This window comes from Varanus komodoensis, unplaced genomic scaffold, assembly GCF_004798865.1.
Source record: "Varanus komodoensis strain SLA01 unplaced genomic scaffold, ASM479886v1 scaffold5, whole genome shotgun sequence".
In the NCBI taxonomy this organism is placed as follows: Eukaryota; Metazoa; Chordata; class Lepidosauria; order Squamata; family Varanidae; genus Varanus; species Varanus komodoensis.
The window spans coordinates 49,688,485-49,715,021 of record NW_025336087.1 but is presented as its reverse complement, the minus strand read 5'-3'; the positions used below and the strand labels follow the sequence as shown (position 1 = coordinate 49,715,021).

The 26,537-nt window shown below is 38.7% G+C and overlaps 1 protein-coding gene across 3 annotated transcripts in view; it reads right to left on the bottom strand.

The window, feature by feature from the left end:
* PTAR1 (protein prenyltransferase alpha subunit repeat containing 1) overlaps nt 1-25,688 on the bottom strand; it is a 97,863-nt gene extending 72,175 nt beyond the window's left edge. For 2 of the 3 annotated variants that reach the window (XM_044445784.1, XM_044445785.1), the window contains exons 1-3: nt 25,515-25,687; nt 17,953-18,122; nt 7,751-7,817 (exon numbers count right to left, since the gene is read on the bottom strand). In XM_044445784.1, the coding sequence (XP_044301719.1) occupies nt 7,751-7,817; nt 17,953-18,122; nt 25,515-25,600 (323 nt within the window). In that variant the 5' untranslated portion in view covers nt 25,601-25,687. Of the gene's footprint in view, nt 1-7,750; nt 7,818-17,952; nt 18,123-25,514 lie in introns of all 3 variants that reach the window. The other variant, XM_044445786.1, reaches the window with a different exon arrangement.
* Between the last annotated feature and the right edge of the window lie 849 nt (nt 25,689-26,537).

The window sequence follows — 26,537 nt, the reverse complement described above, 5'->3', positions numbered from 1 at the left end:
TCTTTTGGACTATTATTTATTTAGAGAAATGAATGTTTGCCCAAGGAACTTCCAATCCCCCAAGGGTTACAAGGCTACTGAAGATCTTGTGATAACACAACTGATACGAAAACGTCCTTTTCTTGTGTTACAAAACAATTAACTATTTTGTCTCAGCATAGGGCACATACTCTTTTTGCTATTACTGAATATAAATTGACACTATTATCTTAATTCTGAAGACAAGGAGTGAAGAATTATACTGTAAGTCCGGCTTCTCCAACCTGGTACCCTACAGGTGTTTTAGATGACAACTGCCATTGTTTTTAACCATTGACCATGGTGCCTGGGCCTGGAGTCCAATCCACTGGGAGAGGCTGGTGTAAACCAATGCAAACAAGTCCCATTACAGCTAACCTTTTCTACTAAACTCCCAACAGACAGACTGTTATTCTCTTAAATTTATTGTAACTCTTCTAATTAGAGATATTTCAGATGTTATACTTTTTTCCATGCATTTTCATGTATTAAAATGAGTGACAACTGCATGGAGTCTTTTTGCAATGCATGTAAATACAGCAAAAAATAAGCTGCAACTATATGGGTATGGAGCAACAAAGATGCACGTGCAATTGCTTTGTATGCATTGCGATTTCCTACAAGGAAGTGTGATTCAGGCAGGAAAATGGTAATGCTTGAACCTGCCCTTCAAACCTTTTCTGCTGGTGGAAATCTGGTCTGCTTTCTACATATTTGTTCTTAATACATTTGGACCTGCGTCGAACCCAATGTTTTTTAACTGATGGATAAACTAGGTACTTTGGCCTATTCAGGGTTTGCAGACAACCAAGTAAACTGGGGTTTTTTTTCTCAATCCTTGCATTGTTTGCTTGACTCCTCTTTCACCTTGTATATGGCACTGTAATACTGGCATGTAGGATGGTCTTTTTTTTTTTTTTTTAAAGTTGCTGTTGCCTGCCAACTCCGTAGCCTGAAAAACAACCCTTGGTTTTCACACATAACAACAAACCACTGTTAAGCAACCCAAAATTCACAACCCTAGAACAAATCACATGCTATTATTCTGGGTTGTTTGTGGTCAATAAATCATGTTTTGTTGGCATGGCTGGGTTTGAAAGTACAACAACACAGCATTCAAACACTCTTGTACTGAATAAATTAACCATGGATTAAATATATGCATTACCCATGGGTTAAATAAATTAATACAGCATTAATTCCCATTTACAAAATGTTTAAAAGCAAGGAATTATTCACTACAAACTAATATTAAACCAAAAAATGGGAGATTTGCTTTTTAGGATATTATTCCGTAACTCAGTGAAGCTATCTGTGCTGATACCCTTCTTTAGAAGCTGAAAACATGATTTCATAAAAAGGAAAGGCTTTCAAAAGAAGAAGGGAGAGGGAAATAATAAAAACAATTTTGGTTTTCTGCTGCAGGCTGTTAAGGCACTTAACCTATAAAACAGTTTACGTATTATTTTGCTCTCTAGTTCAGCTTAAATTTCTATGCAAAGAATAAATGTAATAAGGCAAGTAATCTTGCCTGATCTTAAACTTAATCAAAAGAAAAGCTAATTAGAATTATTAGGGGCTAGTGTTTGCTCCTGAGATTAGTATTTATATACATTTTGAATTCTTGCTTGCCTGAGCCAAGACTGATTGATGATCAGTCAGGAAAACCACGTACCGTACAGCTGAAAATCACCTCTGGGAAAGTGAAAGGATAACACAGTGTTTGCCTTCATGTTGAGGAACAGCACTAAATGTCAGCTCCGACCCTCCAAAGACTCCACATGCTAACCCTTGCCTTGCCATTTATTAATGGAAAATACTTGATTGCAGGCATCTTAGCAAAACATAGCACTTCAATATAATACGAGATTTTCTGCACCCTGAAAACTCACAACTCCAACACAATCCTTTCGTATTTATGTAGTAGATTCTATGGAACCGTTCTATCCATCCATTATTCCTAAAATCAGTCTGCCTCTTCATAGCATCACATTAAGCATCCATTACACACTAGCATGTACATGTGAACTTGCCCATAGTTCTCTACCACAAAAGAGCAGCACTGAGACCATGACAACATACCAGCTTTGAGTAAGGTGGAAAAAATTTAGATGACACAAAAATGGTCCAACCATATGGTATATAACAAAGTGGAAATCCCAAATCTAATAGCCCTTTCATATGTTAATTTTATTGTAAGTCACCTAGAAAATCAATCTGAATTAGTGGATGGCATACAAATTAAATAAATAAATACATAAACTGACCACCTCCTTCTCATACAGCAAAGTACATTTGCCCAATATTCCATCTTCTCATGAGAAACATGAAGAAGTCAAATTAATAAGAAGGAAATCATGAGATTACAAATCATAAAATGACTCATTTTAGATGTATCACATTTAATACTTGAAGTAATTAGAACTTTGTATTCCTAATCTTCCAATTTTTCAATGGGCAGCTTCTGTCTTTCTACCCTAATTCTCAAGCATGCTATCTCATACTGCAAGAACCTTCAATTGGATTGCAGGTTCTATCTGAAGCAGACCTTCAAGGACTCCATTTGGGAACCTCACCTACTTGCTTGGTGTGCACAGATCAATTTCTGAAGTGCTACTACAGAGGTCAGTGGATGTGAAGGCTGTTGGATCTATTTCATTTCAATACTCAAATTGCAAAGATTTAGTGGGAAAAAAAATGATTAGAATTGAAGAATATTGCCTCTGAGAATATTCTGACCCTACACCAAACAATTTGTTTTCAATACCAGAACTACAAAACTCCATTCCTGGCTCCCTTCATTTCAGTCTCCGAATTTAGGCAGAAATCCTGAATTTTGCTGTTCTTGTTAAATGGGAGTCAGGAAATCTTGCTGATATACTATAAACAGCCAGAGAAATGCTACATTTGACCTTTATATCCCTCTTTAGTGGTTTACATCCAAACTTTGCTGGCAAATGGTCAATGTTTTTGCCACTGCCCCGTTTTTTTGTTTTTGCCAAAGCCAAATTTGTAGCAAGAAGTGGGGCTATGGTAGCAAGGACCCTTGGCTTAGCCTTAAATATTTTATTTATTTTTAGTATTTGGATACCATCTTTCTGCAAAAAATACCAGTATGTAAGGGTGTTTGTGCATGTGTATGCAATCACACATGAAAATAAAAACATTACAAATATACTTTTTAAAAAATTAAAAGGCCAAATTTAAAAGCTTTATCCTGAAACCTTTTCTAAAAATGGCCAGATTAAGTCTAACTCCAAGCAGAGCATGTTCCACAGCAGAGAAGTGATACAGAAGAAGACAGCCCTCTCACACATGCCAGTCAAGTGGACACTTTCCTGTCTGCAAGTGAAGGCATCCTCAGAAAAGCCTTTAAGAAATACTAACAGTGTATTCCAAGAGGCTGCTAGAGCTACACAGAGACAGACTGAAATCCACACATTAACCTGCTTACAAACATTACAGTTACTGACATAGAAACTCCAGATACAAGCCAATAAAATGGCTTGACAGCCAGTGTGATGTAGTGGCTAAGAGCATGGGACTAGGACTCAGGAGATCTGGGTTCTAGTCACTGCTCAGCTGTGAGGCAGCTGAGTGGGTGGGTGACTTTGCGCCAGTCAGAGACTCTCAGCCCAACCTCACAGGGCTGTTGTTGTGGGGATGTGACTGAGAGCAGCAGCAGAATGACGTAATGTTTTGAGTTCTTTAAAAAAGAAAAAAGGCAAGCTATAAATCTAACAAACTAACTCACTCACTCACTCTGTGGGAGCTCTTATATTCTGCATTTTGTCATGACAGCCTTTTAGTTCACCATATAGCTTATACATCAAGAAAAAGCTTTTGTGCTAACATTGCTTTTATTCTATAAAGGTGCTGTTCAGGAAGCCACCCAGAGCATTTTGGCTATTGGCTCCTGGGTGATACAGGAGTTGAATAAATGAATAAGCAAGCAAGAAAGAAAACAAGAAAACAAGCTGTAGTTCTGATCCTCCCCCTACCTGCAGAATGAGGATTTTGGATTTGCTTTTCTGGCTTTGCCCCTAGCAGCTGAAATGTAATGTTATTCAGTCCTTCCTTCCCCCACCCCTTCTTTGGAATTCAGCTCAATACTTTTGCCTATACATTTATCTCTGAGGTAGTCACTGCTTCGTATTTCAACTAAGTGCGCTTAAATAAGAGACAGCACAGTCCCTCAAGCACCATAAGTATTCACACAGCTTTTCGATTACTGTCCTCCCATTCAGTTTCATTGCCTTTATGCACAGAAGAAGTTGCAGTCTTTGTCCTGATTGAACTTGAAATATGTTCTTCACTACAGTGTGTTAGATGTCAAAAGTTTTGATGGCACGGGGCTTAAATTGAGGCTGATGGAAATTAGACAAATCCTATTAAGAGACAACAAGAAAATGACCTCCATTGAATGAAGGAATATTGGAATTAACTATGCAAATCCGCATACAGAGAAAAGGCGCCTATTTAACATGCATAGAAAAACAACAGGTCACTCTCAGATCTCCAACTGAAAGGAAAGATATTTTCTGTATATCCGTTTTTTCCATTCATGCTTGACTCCGCCCCTCCACCGCACATACCTTTCTGTACACGAAGCATTATGAAAACACGAATGCAGTTTCTTAGAGATTTATACAACAGTGTCATTCCACTGGCAGAAGAACTGGCCAGATTCCTCCTCCCTCCTACAGTCCTCTACTCACAAATCTATTCTGGAGGGGTGCAAGACCCTCCAGAGCAGATTGGAGGAATGTAGTGACATGCAATGGGGTGGTGAGGCTGGGGAAGACCTGTTGCTGCTCACTTTATAAATGTTTGGCAGACAAGCTTGTCACTAAAACATAATTCACAATTCTATCTCTGCCTTGCTATGACGCTCACTATAAAGCTTGTTCAAGTCCCTGTTTCTTAGTTTAATGAATTAAAATGTTAATGCAACAATAAGATTTTTAAAAAGAATGCCGCATACCAACAAGTACTACAGAAGCAATCACTCTCTTAGTGCAGAGCATTTTCAATATCACACCTGTACATACATACTCCAAGTCAATTGTGATTGCAATCCTCCAAACCAGGTTCATAGTTTGGGTATGCTCACTAATCTAACATTATCGCAACAGGGACAAATGACCTGTGCGGCTCAATGCAACTTTTACTACTAGTGGTCAAACTATGCACCTTTCTGGACAGGAATAGCCTTACCTCAGTGATCCATGCCCTGAGAACCTCCCATCTGAATTATGGCAACACATTGTACCTGGAGACGGCGGTCTGGGAAATTTTAGCTTCTACAGAACATGGCTGCAAAGCTGCTAACTGGCACAGGGCATTGCAAATCTATTACACCTATACTTCATCATCTTCACGGGCTCCCTGTTCATATTCGAACCCAACAGTACAGCCCTTAACCTCCTCTCTAGGTTAAAGGAGGTTAACCTCAATAACTTCACTTAGGCCTTTCTTGGAATACCCCTGCCAAGTGAGGCACTTTGGAAGTCTGGAATGAACAGGACTTTTCCACTGTAGAATGCCATCCCCAGAATGGTCCACCTGGCACCTACTTCATGACATGCAAAGACTACTTTTCCAGGTTGTTCACATCATATTTTAAGTTTTAACATTGCTTCAGTTTTATTTGTATTTTCTGTTCTCTGTGTTCTCTGACACATTTTTATTTTGTGTTTTTAAAAATGTATTTTATTCATATTGTATTGCAATGCTTATTTTTTCTGTAAGTAAATAAATATCCAATCTGTTTATTTGAGATACCAGTGGATGATAAGATGTCTGTTAAGCTTTTGTTTTTAAAAGCATTAGATTCTGGAAGTTCAAGTAGTTCTAAAAATACCCAAATGCTGTTGCAACAGACTACCCAAGCTTTGGTATAAAAATATGGTTCTATTTTAAGGTTCAGATGTTTTTCAGGGTAATATTGACTGCATCAACTCAAGTCTTCAATAAAAGGATATGCAAGCTGACAAAGTATAAGGATGCATGGTATTTATGATGGCCATATTCTGAAGTTGAACTCACTCAATACGCAGCTTCCAAATTAATCTGCAGATCAAAACACAATCTGCAATCCTAGCAAATTCTAGAAGGTGTTCCAAAGACTGCCTTAACAATTTTTCCTCCTCCTTTTTTCAAGATTTAGCACTTTTGCATTTTATCTCCCAGAAGCCAGACCCAATGAATTCAGTAGAACTTGCTTCCAAAACCAAGTATGCATTGGATTGAAGTTTTAATATTTCTACAACAAGAACTTTTCTTAATTGTAGAAACCACATTTTTCAAGTATTTTACAACATTTAGGTTTATAATAATATTAACCTGTTAAAAACTAAGACATCTCAACCATGGTCCCTAACTACATCAGAACATCACAACAAACTGAGTAATGATCATTTTCATTTAAAGTATTCTTCTGAAAACCAAAGCTCAGCTGGAGGGCTAGACACCTTCTTCAGGGTACATTTATTCAGGAATAGATACAAATATTTCTTAGTTGCACCTTGCAGGAAAAATACACAATACCCCATTTTGTAAGGAGCAAATGATAGCGCATTTTGTATATGTTACAAAATTTGGCCTAAAAATTCCTTCTCTTTTCTATAGCTATATCACCAGCCTGTGGACGTTATGGGCAATAATCGGCTATGACAGCCTTTCATAACCTTGTGCCTTCCAGACACATTTGGACTGCAACACCCAGAATTTCTACTCAATGGCCCTGCTGGATGGGAATTCTGGAAGTTGTGGTCCAAATGTCTCTGAAGGCCACCAGGTTGCGGAGGGCTGGACCATGGCGTTCCACTAGTGCCTGCAAAGCAAATTTGTGGCCCATGCAGCAGGGCTTAATAGGGAAGAAAAGAAAATGGGGAAGTCCCATCAAATAAGACAGTTTCCCTTGCACTAGAAAACATTAGTTTCCCCTTGTGCAATCAAAAGCATGTTCTATCATACTGTCTCCAAGCACAGTGATTGTCATTAGGTAATAAAACACATTCAGATTCAGTAATGAACAGTGCCTACCACATTTGCTTTACAATAAATGAATGAATGAATGTTGCTCTCTAAGTGGCACATTTCTATACTCCATGAGACAGCAAAAATAGCAGCTGTTCAAAAGAGAAGAAATGGGTTAAGCTCTGGGTTTCAGCTCTTAGTTCTTTGTCCAGATTTCATTGTCCAATGAATATGATCCATTAAGGTCAGGATTCCAAACATAGTTACTGAGAAGTTAAGCCCCAATGAATTCAATGGGGATGTTCTTTTGAGAAAACAGTGTGACAAGTTACATTTCACTGTAACCTGGAAGTACACTTAATAATTAGATAAAAGCTTATAGAGTCATATGGTTCAAGTAACTGGTTTTCAGCTCTGCACTTCATTTTTCACACTGACAGGCATTTGTTATAAAGCTGCAATTCAAAAATAAATACACCCAGCAATATGGGCATTTGGTTAAAATATATCCTCTTCACCAGGTGCCTGGGTGTGCACAAAAGTTTAAGAAACACATACTGAAATTATCATGGTTTGTGAAAGATGCTAACAGTATTGAGAAAGTGAGAAATCTCATTAAAAACTTTCTCAAAGTATCTTTGCTGGAAAGACCGTAGGTATGCTGTTAAATACTGTTTAAAACAAGGCCAATAGCATGCACACACTTTCAGCAGCTACCAGGATTCTTCATATCTGTGTTTGCTGAACATACCTTACATTCCATGCAGTAGTGAAATCTGGGTTCAGTAGCAGCAATGTACAGGTGATATCTATCAATTCTAAAAACAAAAGAAGAAACCCATCAATAGCTTTATGAGTTATTATTTCTTAGACCTTCATTCTTTGCTAAACCAATTATGTGATACTTGCTGCTAATGCATTCTATGGACAAATATGTAAAATTCATAAATGCATTCTTGGAGCAGAGGTGGGCAACTAGGGGTAGTCTAGGTGCCAATTTCCCAACCCACCAGAGGCCACTTTCTCCAAGCTGCTGCACCTGTCCTGCAAAAACAACAAACAAGCAAACAAAAGGGGCAGGAGAATGATGACAACAAGCTACATATATTCCAAGCCTCTGTGGCTTAGAATGAAAAATTTATCTTGCTTTCAAGTTGTATTTGTCCATTCTAAGCCTCTGTGGTTGAGTGGCAAGCTGCAACATTTTCTTTTTTAAAGAAAAAAATAGCATAGCATGTGGGGCACTGCGGGGTGGGGGGGATGGCCATGGGTAGTCCTCATGCTGTGTCTTGAAGTGATAAGATCTCCAAGGGTTTCTCTGGTAATAAACAGACAAAATGGGAATAATGTGCTTATTTTGGAATTGGACTCAAGCAGGGCTCCACAATACACTATGTCACTTCCTGTGCCACACCCCATTTCAGCTCATCTGTAAAATTTGCAACTACTTTAGCAGTAGAAAAAGAAGAAAGTGAATACCCTATAGCTACCGAACAGGATGGGATTCCTTTCTCTTTCCAAATGACTCTGATGACTGGTCTTGCTACAGACTAAAGAGTTTCAGTGCTAAATAGCTCCCAGCTTAGCCTATCTCATGGGGTTATTGGGGGGTTAATGCAGTATTCTGATCTCTTGAGGGGTGGAATACCAGTGTATCAAACCAAAAGGTGTGCACTACATCATATCCTATGGCTCCCACTCCCTTCCTAAGCAAAATGTACAATTACTTTGAAAGCATTAGCTGGTGAGGGGAGACTACAGTTATTCAGCAAATTTGAGTCAAATGGTTGCTTTTAGGGCAGCAATTCTATTGAAAAGCAAATGGCTTTCCTAGAGATGAAACAGTTTTAACTTGAGGATTGGCTGGCTGTTAGAAGAGCCAGCAGTTAGCAGCTATTAAGAATTTGGCTCTAGTGGAATAAGAATAAATTGCAGTAGAAAAAATTGCATTTTTGTTACTCTATTATATAACATAAAAGCTACTGATAAACTGTGGGTTTTACCAGTATGATTTATGTTCCCCCAGGAAATTCCAAATGCCCATTCTTTGCAGCCTTATTCATCCATTTGTGGTAACATCTAAGGAGTTCTTCTAACATTATATTCGCACAAATCATTCCTATACCACAAAGTTAAGAATCCATCTGCCAGCTCACGATCTTACCGTGTTTCCCCAAAAATAAGACCGGGTCTTGTATTAATTTTTGCTCCAAAAGACACACTAGGGCTTATTTTTAGCTGCTGTCTTATTTTTTAATGTACAACAATCTACATTTATTCATTTTTTCATGTACAAACATCTACATTTATTTGTGTACAAAAATCTACATTCATTCAAATACAATCATGTCATCTTCTTCTGGAACATTGTTATAACTTTCCAAACCTCAAATTGTGTTGCAATGGGCATACTAAATGTGTCCCTCTGGCTGATGATCTTAACTGGGGCTTATTATTTTTTAGGGTAGGGCTTATATTATGAGCATCCTGAAAAATCATGCTAGGGCTTATTTTCTGGTTAGGTCTTATTTTCGGGGAAACAGGGTAGGTTACCCTAGTCTCTAGGCAGAGCAACACTAGCATGGTTAGCAACTTCCACATCAACTACTCCCTGCAGGGTGGAACTTCTGGCACTGTGTAAGTGAAAGGGCAACAGCTCCTCCCATATTGCTTTTTTGATATGGGAAGGGGCCGATGACCTTCCCAAAGTTCAGGCAAAATGCAGATAACAGAATGCTCCCTCCCCATGGAGTCAGAGGTACATGGTGGCAGTTTCCCAGCCTCTCCTGTATAGGCCTCTTGTGTCTAAAATTCCCCCACTATATGAACTGCTGTCAACACATTGAGGATAAGTAAAGATATGGAGGGATATGGGAACAGAGCAAGACTAAAAGAATAAACCAGGGAAAGGAAAGATACAAGACAAGGAGAAGCAGAGAAGTGAGAAAAGAGGTGGTAACAGACAGAGTTGTAGGGGCCTTTGTGATGGGAACTCACAAGAGAGGGATGGAAGTACAGACTGGAGGGAAGAAAACAGGTGAGGAAGTTCAATGGTAATTTCTGGCAAGAGGTGCTTCAGGACTGTCCACAAGTTCAGCAAATGCTGAACTAGAGCAGAAAGCATCAGAAGATTTCTAGGATCCAACTCCAGATGGATGGCTTGGTCAACAACCACAAATGGAGTTGTCTCATGGAGAGTCATGCCAGAAGGTTGAAGCATGAGACTGAGGTGCTGAAAGGTGATTGTTTGACATTTACAAAGGCCTTTTACCCCCCATGTGAGACATTTCATTATGACTATACTATCTGTGGGCAGACAGACATGAGCTAAGAACAGCTGAGGAGTGCTCCTATGAACTGACATGTTTGTGAGGGAATTAGGAAAGTCTATTCCTCACTCATTTGTAGGACATGGGATTCCAGAAGTGACAAAGCTACAGTTATGTTGCACTGAAGCCTGTCAGATGAAGAAGCTACAAAGATTCAGTCATCCATATATGGACAGATGACAACTTTGTTTCCAGAGAGCCCCCACTACTTTCTAGTACTCCAGGGCTAGCCTGAATGGGACATTTAACTAGAACTGTCTATTGCCCAGGGCAAATCTAAAACAACAACAACACAAAGCATAGAGAACAGAGAGGTGAAATTGTCACAAAGGTTTATCATAGAGAACTAGCTTCCCCAACACCGAAGGGAAAAGATGGAGGAGAGTAAAGTTGCTGTTACTGACAACTGTTGCAAATGCATTTAATCTGCTTGTAAAGGTATGTGTGTGAAAGTACTGAATTAAAATAATTGAAGGCCTTACCTTGTTATAGACTTGTCTCATTTAAATGGAACAAAGGAATGAAAAACCTTCCAATTTCACTGTAATCATAGAAGTAAACCCCCCAGATGATTCCCATGGAACTCTGGAGTTCTGGGAAACACAGTTTGAATACTACAACAATAGAACAATAGTTGTCCTGCCCCAAGATTGATTCTTGGAATGAAGGACAGCAAGTGTTTCTGGCTTAGGAACGGGTGGTGTTTTACTTCAAGGAGCTATTTAAGTTGCTTGGGGTATAGCACCTGGTAGCATATGCTCCCAGAGTATTGGCCAGAATACATCCTGAAAGAAGTTAGCTGGAAGAGGAGGACAGAGAGGGAGTGGCAAGCTAGTAAATGCAGGGTCTGTGACAGCTCACAGTAGCAGCATGCCATGTGGCTTGGATACTCTGTGAATGGGCAGATGTGCCTGTGAACATTCTGCACGAGGAAGATAAGTCACAAGGATGGTAATGATAGGCATTTCTGTCTGTACAGTCACAATACAGCAATGAGGAGGAGAGGTTCAGCCATGGCAAAGAAGGGTTCTCATAGCAGTAGATGTAGGGTGTATATGAGCTTCCCAAGGCTTATCATAGGAACACCAGGAGGAGCCAAGAAAGGTGGTGAGGTCTTGTGGTAGGTAGGGGATTCAGCCTTGCATGGAGAATATCGCATTCATATCAACCTGTTATACTGACTATCATGGAAGAGATATTGCAGAGATCTCAGAGAAAACAGGGGGTAAAGACAGACAGAAAGACAAAGCTTTCTGCTCAGCAATCCAGGAAGGAATATGAACAAGGGTTTTTTTTGGGGGGGGGGGTTAATGTCTGTACGTTTTTAAGTGATGCCATGAGGCAGACAACATTCCAAATTCCAAATTGCTGCAGCAGACGAAAAGGAACGGAGAAGAAGGAATATAACATGCTGGAGCATTTGCAGAAGAGCTAGAAAGGATTCCCACCAATACTTTGTTCATCTCTAAAATATTTCAAATTACAGTTCCACACAGGCATATAAGCCACTTGTATGAGTCACAGAGATCATGAAAGAGAAACAGCAAAACAAACAAAAGCAGCTGCAAACTCTTTCCACCAAAAATCCTTGAGAAGGGTACAATCTGCTTTCCACTTCACAAAGTGAAGGCAGGAACTGGTGCTAGAAAAGAGGCAGATCCCAGGTCTGTCACTGTGCAAGCATGGCTGTAAGCAGGCTCTATAAAACTAGGAATGCTGCATCCAAAGAGGACCAGTGAGGCCCTCCAGGAGGTGCCATCTGATGTGGAGGCTATTCCAGAGGAAGGGGTTTTTAAATACTAACCAAAGGAACTAGAAATGCATTCTTTTTGAACGCTCATTTAGTTCCCTCCTCTTTCAAGAGACAGGCAAATCATTTAATTTCTCAGATCCTGTTTTGCTGCAATGCTGTCTTAACTGTGTGATTGTTTGCTGATTTTTGATTGAAGGCGTACATGGATAGGCAGGACAGCTAATACTCTTCCCTCTTTCTTTCTGCATGAGAAACATGGTTTGGCTGTTTCAATGTAATTGCCTTTACTTTATAATAGTTTTGACTACAGGTATCAATTTTGCATAAGCATTTTACCAATGAAATTGCTTTGTTGCGTGTTATCTCGAAAAAGTCTTCATGTCCAAGTTAGCAAAATGAATTTGGAACCTTAAGCAACAAACAGGGTGTCCCCAGACCTCAGAGCAGTTCTTTTCCATGATTTATGTTTGAGGCATCCAAGTAGCCTCAGCAGCATTAGTCCTTACTAGTAGACTCAACTGCCAAAATTGGCTTAGCCTGAGTGTTTTACATTCTGAAAAGGCAGCAGTTTAGCAGTAATAAGAGAAGAGGGAGAACCCAAGAAATGGGTCTCCCATATGAAAAAGGACATTTTCAACCTTCCCCTCTTCTTCCTGTGAGCAGGGCCACTTTGTGGCATAAGGCTAGGAAAAGTTGGGGTGGGGCAGCACTGAAAACCCAATCCAAAAGAAGGCAGATAAATCTCAAGGCAACATTCTGTAAAAACTACTTTATTCGTGTAAAAACCAGCGTGTACCATTACTCCCTGGATGGCCATTTGCAAGGATAATGAAAATGCTTATCATATCTCACATTTTTCCTCTTTTGGGGAACCAAAGGCAGCTTACTCAGCTCCATTTTATCTTTGCAACAACCTTATGAAGCAAGATGAGCCGAAACTGAGTGGCCTGCCCAAAGTCACCCACTGAGTTTCACGGCTAGATCCAGATCTCTCAGGTCCCCAGTCCAACATTCTAACCATCTGGCTCTCTACTCAGCTGTTGCAAAGAAAAGCCAGCTGGAAAAATGATTTAAAATAATAAGACTAGTTAAGGAACTTTTGGGAATGTGGTAGTCGTCAAGGGTTCTCCATCGTCAAGGGCTACAGGTGAAAAGCAGCTGTTAACACAGACATTTGGCTATTGAGGGTGTTGAACCTGTTTAAGTCCAAGGATACATTTCCATTTTGCAGAAGCAATCAGGGTTTGCACTCCAGTGGTGGGTGGAGTCCAAGGCAAAAGGGATGGAATCACAAAATACCAGCATATTAAATTCTACTACAGTAACTAAGCCCTAGGTGAAGAGACTTTTCCACCTTTTAGAGTGGAAAAAAACTCCACAAAAGATGAGAAACCACCAAATGGTGGTCAGGGGAATGGGGGTATGACCTTTTGGAGACCAGCAAAGCTGGATTTGGCCCTAAGGCTTCTGCACCTCAACCTAAAATGAAAAAGGAAGGAAGATGTAACTGTGAACAACTATTCCAAGAGTGTGCATTTCTAATCCCATTGGATTAAAACATTACAAGATCAACTTTAATACACCTGTATCTGTAATTCAAATTCTGATATAAACCCCAGTCATTACTGATTCAAAGTATTAAATTGGAAATGCATCAAGCATTGCACATTCAGAATGATTAATAAGTCCTTGTTCTTTCAGTCAAAGCTCCAGTGGTAAGCAACTATTTACTAAGCAAGATGAATAATAGGAAAAGGATGAGTTTCAGTCTTATTTTTCTGACAACCCTCACTTGGCAAGTCTCTTTCTGCTAAATGGAAAGCAAATTCAACATTCATCTATTATCTGTGGTAGATTAAAGTGCACTTGCTTGTTGTGGAAACCTGCTGGATAAATGTAATTAATTGTAAGATACTAAGCCAGAGTGTGCACATCTACGCCAGAACAATCTATTCCATCTTCAACATACCAGTGTTTATTTGACTCCAAACCAGGTCAATCAATATGGCCAGAGTACAGCAACAACTTATAGGATGTTCACATATTGAACGCTCTCCAGGCTAAAAATTTAAACTTGAAAGAGTAACAGGAAGGATCCACTCAGCTCTTCATAGTACCTTTGGAATGAATGGTAGGAAGGCTGACTTTCATGAAAATAAGAAGAGTAGAGTCAGATAGTTGTTCAGTGGTCTAAATCAGCCTTCCCAAACCTGGTGCTCTTCATATGTGCTGGACTACAGCTGACATCATCCTCAGCCACCACCATGCTGGTCTACTCAGACCAATGGCAAGATTGTTCACAATCCTCCTACCCAAACAGAGCCTTTGGTCTGAAGATATCAGGTATGAAACCTGAGAATTCCTGAATGCAACTTATGAGTTCTTCTCATGTGCTATGTTCTCCTCCAATAATTTGATTTATTAACAATCCAGATCAGGATCCTAGTATGGGAGCTGTCTGAGTTTTACCCTTTTCCCCTGCTATATTTATAATACAACTTGCATTGCCAGAAGGAACTATATTCAGGCAATTTAAACTACAGATATGGGGACTGATTATGACTAAAGCAATAGACAAAGGGATAACTGCCACTACTTCACGTCAGGGTCCTCATCCAAACTGGGGCCCTGCAATAGCATTCTATGAAGCACTCATGGTCTACTAACAATCCTATGAACAAGGTTAGAACTAGAGGGTTAAAGTCAGATGTAGCCTGTCCCCATTTCCTTTGTATTTCATACTTCATTTGGAATACCAAAACAGTTTCATTACTGTCCACAATGTTAGGCCAGCATGCCTAATAAAAATATTTTTTGTTTTTCTAAAATCAGCATAAACAGGGGTGTTTTTTTTTTTACTTAGATGTGAGAATCTGCAGAAAATCAACAGTTTTTTAAATATACCGTCAACAATGGATTGGTTTTTACCAAAGAACGCTGAAGAAATGCTTAACCTTAAAATGATTTCAGTACTGTACGCTATTCTACTCTCACACAATGATGCAGGCATGAGAAATTCTTTTAAAAATAAAATATGTAAATATAAAGAATACTCTAAGGTAGCTTAAAACCTGAGATTTCTGAAGCGAAGGTGTATAGTTCTGATCATTTTGAAGATATGTGCATCCTAGAGTCAAATCAACCTCCATACATATTACACTCTAAAATCGTATTATCATGATGGTTTAACTACAAGGGTTTGGCCCAGCTAAGGCACCTCACCTCTGTTTGGAGGATACTTAAGAAGTGAAACCACCTGCATCAAATCTCATATATATGTTAATGATTCCACATTTCATCACATATATATGTGTAGATTAGCAAAAAGCAAGCAAAAGAAAAGTTTACAGATATCAGTTGAGTCAAAGCATCTGCTGGTAAGTGTCACTCCCAGGGCAATTGTTCCTTGGACACCTTGTATGCTCCTAGTTCTGAGTAGAAAACCAAGATTTTGACCTCTTGCCACAGATTTTATACAATTCCTCTCTACCTATGGTTCAGGACTGTCGGTATATACAAGAGACCCCTTCTCCTTGGAGACGAGAGATGAGAGGGTAAAAGAAGACCTAGCTATCCAAATTAACTCAGCAAAAGGGTTATCTCAAGGATGAGGTGAGGAATTTGCAGTGCCTGATGGTTGACGATATTGTAACTTCACATTGGCTCTACACACGTCTCACAGTAATTAAGTCTAACAAGTATCTGTGGGTACACTTAATGCTTGTGCTGGACACTGGAAACAGTTCATACTAAACTACTCATCATAATATCTTCTGGCTATCAATCCCAATGCACATGTCCATGTCCAAACAAAGATTGCTATATTTGGTGATGGGGGCTTTCTGGAAAAAGTAGACATGAGGGAAAAAGCTTGGGCATGGGCTAAAAGCAGCTACCCTTTACTACTCTTTTTGCTACTTTGCACTACTCTTGCAGAGTGGCTGACTTTTGGAATCAGTGGCTTGCATGGAATACATGCCAGCCCATCACTGTTCAACCAATCCCTGGAGCAAGCTATGGGTTATCAGGGTGTGCAGACTTGTTGTAGGTAGTCATCTGAATGTGTACATGAGAGCCACGGGTAGTCATTCATAATGGGTTGATTGTGTCAGTCAAATACAGTGATTGGTTCAGCTGCCAAAATGTTGAGCAGAATCTGATAGAGAAGGCGGTTTGATCTACCTTGCAGGATTGGCACCAGCTCTGTAAGTGCTTGCAGAATTAGGACCAGTGCAATAATGCAAACCACTCATTTTTGCAGGAGGCACTATACAAGGATTCTCAGTCCTACCCAGTTTTGCCACAGCAGCAGGAATCTTTCTGGTAGGTAGTCTGTGGTCCTGATCTGGCTTCTGCTTCAAGTCCTGCAGTGTTTTCACTTGTGTCTTCCTTCCTGTTCCTGACTCACTTCCTGACTTGTTCCTGTAGCACAACCAGAGTGCTACAATGGAAAGGGCTCTTTTCTTTCTCTTTTCTTAATAGCTGCCTGCCTCACTTCATTTGTTGTAGGGCCTCTAAAGACAGTCTTATATGGGAGAAGCCAATCTTGCAGGTAACATTGCTCCCAGCAATTTAGGGCTTTAAAAGGTAACACCAGTGCATACAAACATGGTGCATACATCAATTTCTACACTGTGCAATAGCGAAAGCTCTTCGGGATGAACTCCCTAGAGAGGCTTACTTGGTACCTACACTGTGGTCTTTCTAGCACCAGATGAAAACCTTAATTTTCTCAGATATTGTTTCAAATCTGTCAATGCTTGATCTTATCCAAGTTTAGACAGAAAAAAGCATGCCCCATGCTGAGAGTTCCAGCTAAACTTGCATGAAATTGCACCTTTCACGCAAGTGTGTTTTAACTTTTTGTTCTGTTGATAGATTTTATTTTTATTATTATTTGATGTGGTTTTAAATGTTTATATTGAATAGGTTCAGACAACACAACGAACCATGGAGGTTTTTTACTACTGTCGGTCTGTTGTGCTGTCTGAACCCAGTTGTGGTGTTTCATCATAGTAAATTTGGTCTTCAGAAACCATGATAAGGAACCGTGGTTTGTTCTGTGCTTTCCTGAACCCAGAATCATGATTTCCACAGTCCTGGTATGCAACTGCTTTAGTGTCCCTTAGAAAGCCCAGCAAACCACAGAAGCCACTCCAGCCAATATGTGCAGGCCCATGAGGAAGAAGCAGGGAGGAAGGAACGCATTTTGAGACTGAATTTCAGGTGTGGTGGGATACATGCCAACAGTGGAAGGACCAATCAGGAAGGACGGAAACCAAGATAACACACAGGGCTGCTTGTCAACTACTTGATCATCTCTCAGGTAGATCATGGTAAAAAACTACAAAACATAGTAACCACACAGGGTTGCTTGTCATGTTTTGCAAACCCAGCTATTCTATTGTACTGTGTTGTATTTTATGCATTTAATTGCTGAGTGTCTCCCAGAGGGCTTTGGTTACTGGTCAGCATTGTAATGCAATAAAATTAATTGAAAATAAATCCCATCAATTAAAAAAGTTGCAGTCAGTTAAATGTGCTTAGTATTCTTCCCCAACTTTTTCACAACAGTTTAAAGTACTGCTTTAACTGTTGAGTGTTTTGCAAGAAGAAAAGGCAGCATTCCTTTTGAAAATGTTCAGCAAAGACAGCTAAACTTTACAGTACTTACAAGTGGTGAAGTCTGAATATAAATGAGCTGGAAGACCTAGCTGGTTTAAAATGATGAATAACAGCAAGAGAAAAATGTTATTTTAATAGTGTCTACTTTTTCTGAGCATTTCCAATGAATAAAAAGCTTTAAGAATCCTAACATTTCATAGAAGATTACAAATGCCATACTAACATGCAGATTATGGGGTAACTTACCTTCTTTATTGAGCCATTGCTTTCGTTGTCTAAAGTGAACTAGTTTGTTATGGACATATGGCAAGAGAAACTTGACACACCAGCTTTCTACCCCAAGTTTGTTTTCTACCAAGATGATTGGACTCCGGTTATATCTGGCTTCAGGACAAGGAATTAATCCAATTTCGTCTCTTGAAATAGAAAGAAAATAAGAATATAATTATGCAACTGTTTCCTCTTTTTATTGATTATCTTCACACTTTTGGATGTTCTTCCCTTGGATCAAGTAGCAGAACAAGCTAACTTGAAAGTCCCTTCTGTTGCAATTAACAATACCATCCTATTCAAGTTGATTCAGAAGTTAATGACCCTTTGTCTTAAGGACTTTATCTCTGTCTTTGTTATAGTTTCCAGCTTGTGAATTAAAAATGAGCCTGGGTTAATTTCCTACCAAACCTTTTGTAGCTCCCAGACTTGCTTACTTGGAAGCAAGCTTCACCAGGTTCAATTGGATAGACTGCCTGATAAATTTGCTTAACAATGGAACTGAAAGCACCCCCTTTGTCCAGTAAAGTGTGCAGATAAGGTATGATTTAGTATTTACTTCATTAGCTTGTCATAGAAATTTATCAACCTGTATGTGACTAAATACCTATGTCCATTTTTACTGCCATGCAGCAAAGTGGAAAATGTGTAGTTTTTTCTTCTTTTTTAAAAGAAAGAAGGGCAAAGCCATTTTAAGCACAACAGAGCCTAAGAACATGTTACTAAGCTGATGAGTTTTAAAAACTTAACTACAGAACAGTCTAATTATCTTTTATCCCACCTGTCCTCCAAGGATATGCTGACCTATATAGTGTGTGACCCACTATATTCTCTCAAAAACCCTATGATGAAGGTTTGGCCAAGAGACGATAATTTGTTCAAGGTCACCTGTATGCTCTGTGGCCATTTGGGAATTTGAATCTAGGTCAGCACAGCCTGAAGTCCAGCTCTCTAATCCAGTGGAAGCCAACTTCTTTGGTCTGTCGGCACATTCGGCAATTTGAAACACTCTCAAAATGGCTGCTATGAAAATGGACAAGCAAGCTGCCCCAAAGACTAAGTAAAGGGATAAGGTCTGATCTCAACACAAAGAAACTCTTAGTTTTCAACACCAGTAGAAAGGTACTTCACAGCAACCCCAGAAAGAAAATTCATTTGTTATTATTTTAGTGGGACTGTAGGGCACCTTAGTGAACATTAGAACCCATTTTATGAGGCAGAAAACTGAGACTCATCATGATTGAAAACTAAAGGAGCTGTTGGCAAGTTAAATGGACTGAGAGACTAAACCATGAATATTACAGAGTCACTACAAAAAGCATCTTGTTTACATTGTATGTAAGGCACCATACTTCTCTAAAGCATACATATTTATACAATATCCCCAAAGCATACATATTTATACAATATGAAATATAGCTGACAAAACCTACTTCTTGCTTGCTTAAGTCTGCCATGCTGTATATACTTATCAAGGAATAAGTACCATCGAGTTCAATGATGTACAGAACGCGCTGAATAGAATTTGACTGTAAAAATTCTAAATCAGGGTTACTGGAAAGTACTTCAGAAGTTTTGCAGTCACAGTTCAACCCATCCAGAGGCACCAGGCTGAAGAAAGTTAACATATTTCTTAATGCAAGAATTAATGTAACACAGCAAAAACAACATGTGGCATCACACAACCATGGCAGGATATGAACTGTCCTGAACCGAGGAAGGTAAGCATTTTTCAGCACAGGAAGCAGTATGCATATCTTACCCCAATTAGAAGTACTGATATTTTTAAAGAACAGCAGCTGTGAGTTAGTCCCATTGCTATACAACTTACTTTATGAACAGACTTCCAAATGCACATGGTAAGGATTAAAGTCAAGAACATGCACACTGAATTTGGAAAACTGAGCAGATTCTTAAAAACAAAACAAAGGGAGCCCAAGTAGTTTTGCCCTACTTTAGTCAGAAAAGCAGAAATGAGCACAACATGTCAAAAATGTGAGTGAAAAATAGGAGCAAAAATATGAGGGTAATGTTTAATTTATAACTGTTACAAAAATAAAAAGTTATCTTCCTTTAAAGAGATTAAAGTCATCTACTTGAAAGCAAGTAAAAAACAAATCCAGAATGAAAAACACCATGATGCAACCCAAAAACCCTGCTTGAAAGTGGCTGCCTTTATCACAGAAGCAAATGTGCCAGGAATCTAAGATTATAATGTGTGGCTTCTTATGGTATTCACATGTACTGATAACATCTACTTGCAGCTGAGCAATGTATGAAGCCAGCCTTCATCCAATGAGCAACAGAAGTTATCAGTTTATCAGTGACTTTTCCTGATGGTGAAATAATACCTTAATTTAATTTCACCCCAAAAATACAATGTATTCTAAAACTAATTTCTTCTACTGCTACACTGCTTTTCTGCCTCCACAGAAAACTGGTGGGAATGGGAAACTTGACCTCTGAGAAACAAAAGACTCCAGCAATCATCAGATCATTTCTATAGCTTCCAAAGAACTTCTTTGGAACCCAGTGTCCTATCGGGAAGATTTATGAAATTTTCCCTGCTGCAAGCACTTATATGCTACAGTTTAAAGATCAGCAGTTAACCAAGAGATGTTCCATTTTAATTTAAAATATGTAACACAGCTTTTGTCTGCAAGGTAGTAAACAAGAAGTACAAAAGTTATTATTTTTCTTTATTACATTTCTATACCACCAAATAGTGAAAGTTATGTGAGCATTTAAATAATAAACATTTATTTTCTACAAGAAGCATGGTCAAAACTAAGAATACAATAACACTGAAACTGAAAGATCAGAATCAGTACAAAAAACAAAGATGAAATTCTTAAAACCGTATCCTGCAAAACACTCCCCCAGATTGCTGAAAAAAGTGTTGGTTGTTCATTAAAAGAAAAATATCTTTTGGCAGGGATTTTCATAGTCTTGATACCACCACAAAGAAGGGCCTGTCTTTTACTCCTCCTGCCATATTTTCAGAAACTGGGGAGGATATCAAGAGTCTACAAAGGATAATTGTAGAAGCAATTCTTCAGATACTCTGGTCTCAAGCTATTTAAGAATTTAAATACTGAAACTATCACTTTAATGCAGTGGGTTGTTTGTTCTGTATGAACCAGGTCAATGAATCAGATCTATTTTGCTTTTGTTCTTGACAAGTATGCCTCATAAAAAGCAATGTAACCAAAGCACAAGCACACCTCAGTAGCAAAAACTGAGAGTATGTTCACAGTTTCCTCTGCCTTACTTATTACATTGACTAAGTTGAATAAATCCTTTCACAGCATGCAGAATTTGCCTTAACTAGTCTACTTTGAGAAAATGGTGAAACAACCTAATAAGATCCTGGCACATCATCTTAAACAGCAAAGCAATTAAAAGTTATTTCTGCTTTAAAGATGAGCATGATATGGCACATAGTACTCCCAAAGGTCTAAACTCAAAGATTTTAAAGTTTATTCCAATTTGAACAGCATGGTTAATGGCATATTGGAGCAGGTTATGGATTTTTTTTAAGTTTATCATCCATGTTTAGATTCCTCATAATGGCACACTTGCTTATTGAGGAAATCAGAAAAACAATTAAAACAAGAAACATTGGGAAACCATTTCATCTGGATGGGTTTCCAATTAAGTGATATAAACCATTTTTCCAGTCTTTGGTCCCAAAGCTTTATCATTTCTTTAGCATTTCTATTTTTAATCATTACTACATGATGCTTATATCACTGTGCATACTAAGGCTGCAAATCATCAAACTTATTGAACTATCAACCTGTTTCATTCATTAACATTGATATTAAAACAATAACTGCAATTTTGGCTCTTAGATTGCAACAAGTTAATTCAACTCCATGTTGAACACATCAGGTGGGGTTTATTTTAAAATGGAGGTTGATAATCTTAGATGAGCTATTGATCTGACTGTTTTAAATACTGATGAAACATTGTGAGCTGCCGTGGTTTCTTTAGATGCCAAAATTTATTACCTGTGTTACATGAAGAAATTTTATACTTGCCAGAACACTCCCAACATATAAACCATCCTAGGTATAATATTCATCTTGTGTATTAACCCTGTCCCATAAACTGAACTTTAGAAATACTTATTTTTCTATATAGATAGATGGATATTTCTAAAGCTTTTCAGTAGAATTTTTGAAGTGGGTCAACATTTTATATTCAAGTTATGAACATGAGTTTTTTGGATTTTTGTATTTGTGAGAGGAACCAGAAAGAAATGTCCACTTTTTCCATTTGATTTATAATTTGGAATCCTTGATTATGACTTAAGTTTGGAACATCTGGTGTATGCTATAAGAATAGTAATAGCCATGGATATGTAAATAATCTTTTAGAATTCAAAATTATTCTTTATGTTGATGACCTTTTACAGTCACTCTCAAGCTAGGAGTCATCTGTTCCAGCTCTGATGCAGGTGATTAACACTCTGGGGAAATTTGTCTGGCTCTTCGTGTAATTGTTCAAAGTCTGTACTGATGCTGACTGCAGATACTGTATCTCGTATTAGCTATCTGACAATTTCAGTGGTGCCCATATCTTATTAATTATTCCAGAATACTCATTCTTACAAACATCTCCAATTATCAAGCTAAATTTGATCATTTTGTGGGGATGCTTGCAACCCTCGGAACTCAGATAATTATAGACATTCTATAGAGGGCAGGAGGACTGAGAAGCAAAAGTTGCTATCACATGCCTTTTGCTTTGCAAAGTATATAGTCCGCTGATTTCAAGCTTGTAGCTGGGAATCCAAAAAACCCACTATAAAGGTTCTCAGCACTTTAAAATGGATAGATTTCCTTCACAATTACAGTGGTCTGAGAGCTGTGGCATATAATATTATACCATGCCAATTACACTTTGATTCATTTTCTAGAATTGACTCAAGGGAGAAATCAAGATTTAGAAGTTGGTAAGAAACTGTTCACGTAGCAGGCTTAGATAACAGTATCCTTACTTTGGCTCAACTGGCAGGTACTAATGATATGTTTTGGTCATCCTTGCCTTTGTGCCAGATACAATTTGCATGCTATGGCCAAATAGTAATATTTGCAATGACAATATTTGTTAGAATCTAGGCTTGGCCCTGCTGCATTTACAGCTTCAGAATTTCCTTTCCTATTGGAAGTACTTACTGAAATTGATCAGTTGTAGTGACACACAATCAATTCTCATATATAGCTATTATCAGTCAATAAATATGATATGCAAGGAGGAAGAGAGCAGAGAACTTGACTGCTGTAGTCTGACTTACCAATAGATTCTTGGTATTGTATCTCTGCCCAAATTGTCAATGGATCTTAGGCAAGTCTTATTCAACAAAAACTTTTGTTTCATGTTTATTGGGCACTACAATATCTTTTAGTATGGATTTGCCCAAGGTGGGTAACTACTGGAGATATACTGATAATCCATCTCTTATCCATATGCTTTAGAAAGATCCAATAGTTGCTTCTTTCAGGGAAGAGATCATAATACAGATAGACCAAGTATTGGAATGTCCTTAAAATTAATGACACACTTGTTATCTTAAACTATTTACCTGTTGCCTGAATGTTAATGGAAGGTCAGATTTTCTGTGACCTTTTTACACCTACAAGTTTGACATCAGTCTCTTAAACAGAATGAATTGATGACCTAATGATTCTTTCTACATTTGATGGAAACTCAGAAACTAACAGTGAATGAATAAATACAGATATCAGATCTGCTCTTCTTGATACTCATACAAATTGTTTCTATCAATAGTTTTATTTTCATATACTTATATATTCATAACTATACATTTCACATGAACCCACTGTTAATGATTCATTATAAGTTGAGCAAGAAAATTGTATTTTCCTCTTTTATCTTTTGGTCTTTCTTTATTGAAATTCACAAAATATGATTACTAATAATAATAGTGATAATGGTTCCCCAAACCACAATCTAGGAAGGCAGAACACAAAGAAATTTCTGACTTAGATAGGTTCTACAAGGAGGTTCAACTTTTTAAAAATTATCTCAAACTACATCTTCTTACTCAGTATTTTAAATATTTGTTGTGTAGCAATGTGAACAGGTCTCCATAAGTGCAAGACTTTAAAAGCTAGTCAATGCTTCCGCGTTAATGTAATGTCTATTTAAGACCTGCATAAAAATAAAAAATGCTTATGCATGATTGAAACATTTGTTTCCAATTGCCTATCATCTGTCTGTTCAACTACCTTCATAACATGTAGAAAACAGACATTAATCTTAAGTAACATGCTAAACAATGTGCAAAAGCTTTGGATCATGTGATTTTATTGCCCAATTTCAAACATGCTCCTCCCCTCTACATGTTATGGAAGTAACTACAGAGACAGAGATGGAGCAATGGGTACTCAATTTTCCTTTATCTCATAGTGGCATTTGCAAACTATTAAAAAATTAAAACAAAGAAAAACACTAAAGGTGGAAAATGTGTTTTTGGCATTTATTAATTTTATCAGGCTCTTTGAATTTTAAACATAATTTGTTCCACATGTTGACTACAGAAGTTCTAAATTTTGAAAATGACAAAAATCTTTTAAAATAAGTTAACTACATTAAATTATTTAAAATACAGTTTAAAGGGTTTAGATCTTAAGACTTATATGTATTAGTATTACTGAGCATCAGCAAGTTATTCCCACTTGACAACAGGATAAATGCATGCTACTTGTTCAGGTAACTCTCTTTCTCATATCCCTTAATGATTATTGTTATTAAAGGTGCTCAGTGGATGTAAAATTCTATTGAGAAAAAATTCGACAAAAGCAGGGCTGACACATCATAGAAAAATTAAGTATGGACACTGTAGTACTCTGTAGCGGGCATCTTTGGAAAATCTTAGAGCAATTGCTGAAGAAGCAATGTTTTTTTTGGGGGGGGGCTTTCCCCACTAACTGTATGGCATTCAATCTTGTTACTTCATTGTCACACACTCAGGGAAAGCTTAAATAAGGAAAAGGCTTAATACAGAAAATAAAACCCTTAAATAATACCACATAAAAACCTTGAAAGTTACACCCAGGGCCAAATACACTGTGCTTGATTTTTATGCCTTTCTCAGCATGCTGTTATTTGTACCTTGTCGTACAGAATAGGTCATACCATAAGGCATGCTCTTGCTGTACTTTGATGCAAAGCCTCGCTTCCATTTTGTTATTTCCAGCTCTCTCCCACCGGTCCCTTGCTTCGCTCCTGAAGTTACTCTCTCACACAGGGGCAGAAGTTCGGCAGTGGGAGATGAGAGGGAGCGGTTGGCTGAGGCCAGCAGCATCACCTCCAATACGGAGAGCCACTAACTTTGAGGCGCTTTCAGAAACTCAGCCAAGCCTCCAACGGCGCTGTACAGGGGAAGGTCGGATCCTGCTACCTTCGTCCCCAAAGCGGAACGAAGGCGAGGACAAACCCGGGGCGTTCTAGAATGCGCCGCCGGCATTCTATTCTACTGCGCGCTTGCCGCACGCTCATTCACTCACATGTGGGGGTTGCGCTTGAAGGCGTTGTTAATGTCCTTCACTACTCGTTGCACCAAAACCGCTACCTCCTCCGGGGACTCGGCCATCTTCTGTCCCCACCGCCACCTCTTATCCCTCCTGCCGCCGCGCGCTGCAGCTTACAACTGGCCGCGGCGGTGGCGCCGTCCTCTTGCATAGGCAGGCCGGGGAAAGCAAAACGCATCCGGGTCAGCGGCCCCCGCAGGGCGGAGCACGGAACTTGGAGAACCGAATAACCTAACAAGCAGGCACCGCCTCTTTTTTCATTTGGCCGGAGCAAGAGAAGGTGGAACTGAGCGCGGGGATAAGGAGGGAAAATTAACGTTCAGAAGCGCTAGTTGCTTTTATTCAAGGCAACTGAAAATATCTGCCCCTCCTGCTTGCTCTGTCTAGCTCTCCCAATACTCCTCCCACTGACTTAGGTACCATCTCCACACGCCCTCCTCTTGCCAACTGTTGCAGTGCGATCCTATATCATGCAAGGTCCTATTTAAGTAATTCCCATTGAGTTCAGTGAAGCTTACTACCAGAAGAGTGGGTTTAAGATTGCAGCCAATCTAACACTGCAAGCCCATATGTATTTACCTAGGATTGAATAAGAACTCCTTGGGGAGTACTTTTCTGTAGACATGTACAGCGTTGCTCTGTAAATTGTCTTTTTTAAAGATTTTCAATCGTCATACGCCAGGGTTACTAAGAATCCTTAGGGAGAGAATCTTTTCAGTTCATAACAGGTAAAGTTCTAGGGAATCCAGTGAAGTTTAAGTCCAAATAAGTATTCATAGAATTGTTACCTTCAGAATAACCATGTGTAGTATTTTGCTGAATGTGTACTTTAGACTGTAGTATTCCAAACAAGTGCTACAAAATGAAGTGTTACTTTTGAATAAATATGTTTGCAGCCCAAAACATAGTTCAGGGCATGATCTAGCCCAGCCTTCTTCAACCTGAAGTCCTTTATCAGATATATGTCATAAGAACTTGCATCACCCCAGGCAGCATGGT